At 45.7% G+C, this 6,513-nt stretch overlaps 1 protein-coding gene across 2 annotated transcripts in view; it reads left to right on the forward strand.

Annotated features, from left to right (window-relative positions):
• LOC121644860 (fibrous sheath CABYR-binding protein-like) overlaps nucleotides 1–5,702 on the forward strand; it is a 43,748-nt gene extending 38,046 nt beyond the window's left edge. For both annotated transcript variants that reach the window (XM_041993105.1, XM_041993103.1), the window contains exons 9-13: nucleotides 302–697; nucleotides 755–1,061; nucleotides 1,169–1,216; nucleotides 1,331–1,375; nucleotides 3,664–5,702. In XM_041993105.1, coding sequence (XP_041849039.1) covers nucleotides 302–697; nucleotides 755–1,061; nucleotides 1,169–1,216; nucleotides 1,331–1,375; nucleotides 3,664–3,671 — 804 coding nt within the window. In that variant the 3' untranslated portion in view covers nucleotides 3,672–5,702. The remainder of the gene's footprint in view (nucleotides 1–301; nucleotides 698–754; nucleotides 1,062–1,168; nucleotides 1,217–1,330; nucleotides 1,376–3,663) is intronic.
• The last annotated feature ends 811 nt before the right edge of the window (nucleotides 5,703–6,513 follow it).

Below are 6,513 nucleotides of genomic sequence, written 5' to 3' on the forward strand. Positions count from 1 at the left end.
TTCACAACATGAAACCTCTACACACTTTAAATATTAAAACTCCACTAAATCTCCAGCGTTCCTGAGGTCTGCTTCTTATCTCATCACCAGCATCTCAGTATTGGAATTGTGTAGCTCTGTGGGGTAAATCGTGATGGATAGCTTACTGTGTAGGTGATGTAATTCCTGATAATTCTCATCAGCACCCTCCCTGCAGCATTTTGGATCAACAGTGATCTTTCCAATAATAAAACTAAACTAACATCTTTTCAAATATTTTAGAATAAAGAATTATTTTCTTTTATTTCTAACAATGATCTAGGTTGCTCCTTCTGAGGAGATGGCGGCAGATGAGCCGAGAGAAGTTGAAGCTGTCTCTGATGTTGTAGAGGAGACCGAGGAGGGAGCTGAGGCTGCTGAGGAAGAGGCTGCTCCTGCAGAAGAACCTGCAGAGGAGGAGGCTGCTCCTGCAGAAGAACGTGCAGAGGAGGAGGCTGCTCCTGCAGAAGAACCTGCAGAGGAAGAGGCTGTTCCTGCAGAAGAACCTGCAGAGGAAGAGGCTGTTCCTGCAGAAGAACCTGCAGAGGAAGAGGCTGTTCCTGCAGAAGAACCTGCAGAGGAAGAGGCTGTTCCTGCAGAAGAACCTGCAGAGGAGGAGGCTATTCCTGCAGAAGAACCTGAAGAGGAGGCTGCTCCTGCAGAAGAACCTGAAGAGGAGGCTATTCCTGCAGAAGAACCTGAAGAGGAGGCTATTCCTGCAGAAGAACCTGAAGAGGAGGCTGCTCCTGCAGAAGAACCTGAAGAGGAGGAGGCTGCAGAAGAAGTTGTGGAGGATATAGCAGAGGAAGAGGAGGAAGGTCCTTCAGAAGAGCCTGGGGAGGAGCTTACTGAAGAGGAAGCAGGCACTGAAGAAACTGTTGAGGAAGCAGAAGAAGCTGCTGAGGAGGAGGCACCCTCAGAGGAACCTGCTTTAGAAGAGGAGGAGACTCCTTCAGAAGCAGCTGAGGAAGAGGAAGCCCCTACAGAGGAGGAGTTGGAGGAGGCAATTCAACAAGAAGATGTAGAAGAGCAAGTCGTAACAGGTGAGAAGATACCAGACCACTCTGGGTCAGAACCCAGCGGCTGGTCCTGCTTTGAAATGATTAACTTTGTTTCTTGTTGTTTTGTTTTTTTGCTTTTCTTGTCCCAGATACAGAAGAGGAGGTCAGACAAAAGTTGGAGGAGGCAGCAGAGGAAGGTGGGTGTTGACATATAACTTCTTAGATATTTTTTGTGATGTGTAGTTAGGAGCTTTATGAGGACTTTTTAAGCTTTGGTCCCATTTCTTCATAATTTGCTTGTTTGTTTGCAGCTGAGTTTGTTGAACCAGAGGAACAGATTCACGATGAACCCAAAGGTAAACAAACAACTTCAGAACCAATATAAGCATCAGATCTCTGGTGGATTTGACTGTGGAAGTAAACTTATCCTGAAGAAATTCTCTGGAGCTCAAATCTGATTTTATCATCAATGTCAGTCAATTCACCTGCAACACAGTAGAAAATGGCTATCTCCTCCTAAAAGATGACCACATTATTTTCAGTGAAAACCAGAGGACAGCAGCCCAATTCAGCTAGGAATGAGTAAAGTAGTTCTAGGGAATGAGTAAAGTAATATCTGAGGAGGAACTGTGCTACAGTAGAAGGTAAAAGTGAACATGAGCAGGTTTCCAAGTGTTTTAATAGAGGTGTTGCGCAGGTAAATATCTGGGGAAGCCATTAGGCTGATGATGGAGACCTCTATCAATGGCCATTCAAGAGAACCAGGGATAGCGGAGAAGCTATCTCAGCTCTGAGTCCGCATCACTGCAGACCCCGCACCGATCCGCCTGTCGATCTCCCACTCCATCCTTCACTCACTTGTGAAGAAGACCATGAGATACTTGAACTACTCCACTTGGGCAGGACCTCATTGGTGACCTGGAGAAAGCACTCCACTCTGAGTTCTATGTTGAGGACCATGGTCTCGGATTTGCAGGTGCTGATTCTCATCCTAGCCGCTTCACACTCAGTTGTGAATCTCTCCAGTGAGAGCTGAAGATCACGTCCCAATGACGCCAACAGAACCACATCATCCGCAAAAAGCAGAGACCATTAGGTGTCCTGAATCAGCTTTCTCATCAGAAGATGTGTTGGTGTGATTGAGGAGGTCTTCGAAGTAGTCCTTCTATCAACCTACAATGTCCCACTATACACAGTGTTGATGAAGCACTGCTTCCCACTCCTGAGCCGCCGGATGGTGGACCAGAATCTCCTCGAAGCTGTCTGGAAGTTATTGTCCCAGGCCTCTCCACACTCCTCCCATGCCCAAGTTTTTCCTCAGCGACCATTGAAGCTGCGTTCCACTTAGCTTGCCGTTACCCGTTAGCTGCCTCCAGAGTTGCACAGGCCAACAAGGTTCTATAGGATGCCTTCTTCAGCTTGACTGCGTCCCTCACTGTTGGTGTCCACCAAGGAGTTTGGGGATTACTGCCATGATGAGCACAGATGACCTTACAGCCCTGCTGACCTCCTTGACAACGGACTTAATGTCCCTTGCCTCACCCAGGACATAGTCCATGCTCTTTCTGACGGGACTCTGCCAGACGTTCCCAGCAGACCCTCACAACACGCTTGGGTCTGTCAGACCTGACCGGCATCCTCCCCCACCATCTGAGCCAACTCACCACCAGGTGGTGATCAGTTGACAACTCCGCCCCTCTCTTCACCCGAGTATCCAGAACGTGCGCCTGCAAATCCGATGATACGACTACAAAGTCGATCATCGAGCTGCAGCCCAGAGGGTCCTGGCGCCAAGTGCACATGTGGACACTCTTATGCCTGAACAAGGTGTTCGTTATGGACAAGCCATGCCGAGCACAGAAGTCCAACAACAAAACACCACTGGGATTCAGATCGGGGGGGGGGGGGGGGCATTCCTCCCAGTCACCCCCTCCAGGTCTCACTGTCATTGCCCACGTGAGCATTGAAGTCCCCCAGCAGAACAAGGGAGTACCCAAAAGCAGGACTCACTCCAAGGACTTCAAAAATGGTGAGGACTCTGAACTGTTTGTTGGCACGTAGGCACAAACAACAGTCAGGGCCCGTCTCCCCATCCAAACGTGACCCATGGGCAATGGCCCGGGCACCAGGCACTCACCTGTGTGCCTCACCTCAAGGCCGGGCTCAGAGGGGGGCCCAAGTTTCCCTTCCCCTGTGACCCGCGTCCAGCAAGGGGAAACTGGGCTCCAATGGTTATGTTCATCATCGGGGTCTTTGAGCCGCGCTTGGTCTGGTCCCTCCCCTAGAGGCCTATTTGCCATGTGTGACCCTTTCCATGGTCACAAAGCTCCTGACAACAGCGCCAGGGATCTTTGTGACGCGCAAACTCCTCCACCTCAGGGCGGGGGAAGGGGGAATACTGCTCCTTCATTTCCACAGAAACTAGCAGGACCTTCATGTTTCATTTCAACCAAAGGCAGAGTCAGAGAAGAACACATTAGCAGAGTTTTTTAGAACTGGAATCTTCTGGACTGTAGGATCTCATGCTGCCTCCTGCATAGGGGGGGTCCAGTTGAGAAGAGGTTAGATATTTATGAGGAAGATCCAGCAGTTGCCTAAAAGTCAGATTTAAAGGTGGACTTGTTTTTGTCTGTTTTCTCTACAGAAACGTAGAGGCAGCGGCAGTCCCTGTGGTGATGGAGCAGAGACCCCCCCTGATTGCAGCATCGGCACCACCCGGGCTCATGCTAAACCACAATGCATCTCTCCACCTCCATAGAAATGACTGAGTCGTCATGACAACACCCCTCATCCTTCTTCCCCTCCCTCCATGTTTATTTTTCTTTTCACACTCTTAATTTTTTCTCTTAGTGAAATTTGAAGAATTGTTTAGTAACACGGTACTACTTTGGTCTTCCCTTGGTTTCTTAAACTTCTCTTTTTGTTTTTTGCATTGAGTCTTTTCTCTTCTTAAAGCAGATTTTTTTTTTCTTTTTCATTTTTAGGGTGTTTTTTTATTCCTTGAGTGTGTTTGTTGCCAGATTTCCAGGCATGTCGAGGAGTGTATCCAGCAGTCTGGAGCTTTGGCCTGCGATTCTCCTTCATCATGTTTGGTTTTCTGGATTCTGCTGCCAGTCGTAGACATTCAGGACAGAAGGAAAACAGCAGTTGTTTCCTAGCGCTCTGAGAAGAATCAGACTTTTAAAGGCTGGACAACAAATCTGAGCATCAAACTTCTTTCTGTGTCGTTCAGATCACGTCTGCCCTTCGTTAGAGCGCCATTGGAAAATGTGGAGATGTTCCACTGTGGTCCTTCTGTAGATTCTATGCAACGGTGCAGCCAGCTAACCTACCACTCAGTATGTGTGGACTCCAGGATGAGCCATGAACTCAGTAAATGCTGTATGTGTTTGACGAGTGTTTCACTAATCAGTCCTCTCTTTGAGCCGTAGATGTCAAGATGTAGTTTCAGACTGTGTTTAACTCTTAATCTTACAACTTTTTGAGTGTGTGTAATTTCCTAGCTGTTTTTTTCCTATGATTCTGAGGCCATGGAGTGAAGTTGAACTTAAACCTTCAACTGTTTGAGTTTGAACTGTGATGTAAATGAAGACACCGTGGACACTCAGATGTTTTTTGGTTTTTATTTTTGTTTTTTTTTTTTACAAAAACTGCTGCAGACAGCAGTAGCAGGTCTGTTGGAGGAAATCCAGATCAGATGTATTCCTGTGGAAATCCAACCAGAACTTGCTGGTTAAAATGTGGAACTTTACTGCCTCATTTTTTCGTAAAGGGAAACAGAGAAACACCTTTATGCTTCTTCTTTCTCACCACTCCCCTTTTATTTGGAGACATTGGAACTGAGCTTGACGTTTGTGTGTCTGATTAAATGAAGGATCCTCAGCAGTGGGGCTCCTTTAGGCACAAAAGTCTTTAAAATGCAATTTAGATAATTTTATTTTAGATCTTGTTTTCATGGTCAGATCTGCAGATAAATACGTGCACATCACCATGAAGTGAAGGAGATCTGACAGACGTGTGGAAACAACGTTGATGCATCATTTTTAGTCGTAAATGTCCCATTTTGTGTCCGTGGTCCTTTAGTACCCTAACTATCTCACCATTAAGGACGTAAGACATTCCAGTGGCGTGGAGTTGCTGTTTCTGTTTGTCCTGTAACACTAGCCGGTCTTTTCTACTTCCTAACACTTTGTACATCTGTGTGACCTGTAACACCTTTTTAACATTGAAGATTACAATCTTTACCAAGAGAGAGCTTCTAGATTTTTAAAAGAAATGTTTATTTAAAATAAAGACAAAAGAAGTTAGAGAAAAAAAAAATCTAATTTTCCAAAAATGCTTTAATAAGCTTTTTAAGAAGCCATAAGCTGTTTGACAGGCTGGTTAAAGGGGCTGCACAACATCCGGACAAACTTGTGTTATAGCAGAAAAATGTAGAGCAATAAAAGGAAAAGGCAGCCGAGCGACAGGAAGGAAATCATGCAGGACATCTGGGGTGGGACACATCAGGAAAAGATGGACGACTTTCTGCCTCACAGGTTCTATCTTCAGTTTGCAGGCCAAAGGCTGGACGCTAAGTGTGCTGATTAAAATATGATGTATTGGTGAAATGTTTGAGATTTTAAGTGGCAAAGTTTTCTGTAAAGATCTGGGAACTGCAATAAAATTATTGGGAAAACACAACACTGGCTTCTGACTCTTCAGTCTTTGTGATATTCGTGCAGATCAGCTGGTGAAGGTTGACTTCTGAGACTGCAGATTAGTTTCAGTTCAGCTTTATACATTGCCAGTTATCAGCCATCACAAGGCAGTTTTACACAGTCCACTTGTAATCCAGTTAAAACAAATAATCATATGGTCCACATTAGTCCGACCTATAAACCTGGGTTAATATAAACAAATTTAAAAAATGACTTCGCTAAGGAAACCAATGATCTTCCTCAGAACCAGGACCAGAAAGGAAACCTCCAGCACCAGAAAGGACGGCCATCTTCCTGAACTGGTTGGGGGTGGAGAGGACAGGAAAGGGGTCAACCAGCAGGAGCAGCAGGGATTCCTGCTGAGAAAGAAGGAGAAACAAATTAATCAAATTTTATTTATAGAGCGCTTCTCATGCACAAGGCAACACAAACTGCTGTACATAATAAAAATAAAACATAGTGAATACAGATTTTAAAAGCCTTCACATCAAAAATTATAACAAAGTAAAAAGGCATACCTTATAATTGTTCACACACAGTCACGCACAAACCCACACATACAAACTAAGCTTCATGCACACTCGCCTCGCCCACTCATAGCCCATTCTGTACTAACCCTCCCCTTATTAATCAGTGTCTCTCAACTTAAAAGTTTAATAATAAAATGCAAACATCTGGCTCGACACTGCTGTGAGGAAATGATATCTTGGGGATCCAGTCACACTGGAATCCAGAGGGCGCCACCACAGGAACCACCCAGGCCAGGACAGGCCGGGGTCCACACCGCAGCCACA

The sequence above is a fragment of the Melanotaenia boesemani genome, chromosome 8 (assembly GCF_017639745.1).
Source record: "Melanotaenia boesemani isolate fMelBoe1 chromosome 8, fMelBoe1.pri, whole genome shotgun sequence".
NCBI lineage: Eukaryota > Metazoa > Chordata > Actinopteri > Atheriniformes > Melanotaeniidae > Melanotaenia > Melanotaenia boesemani.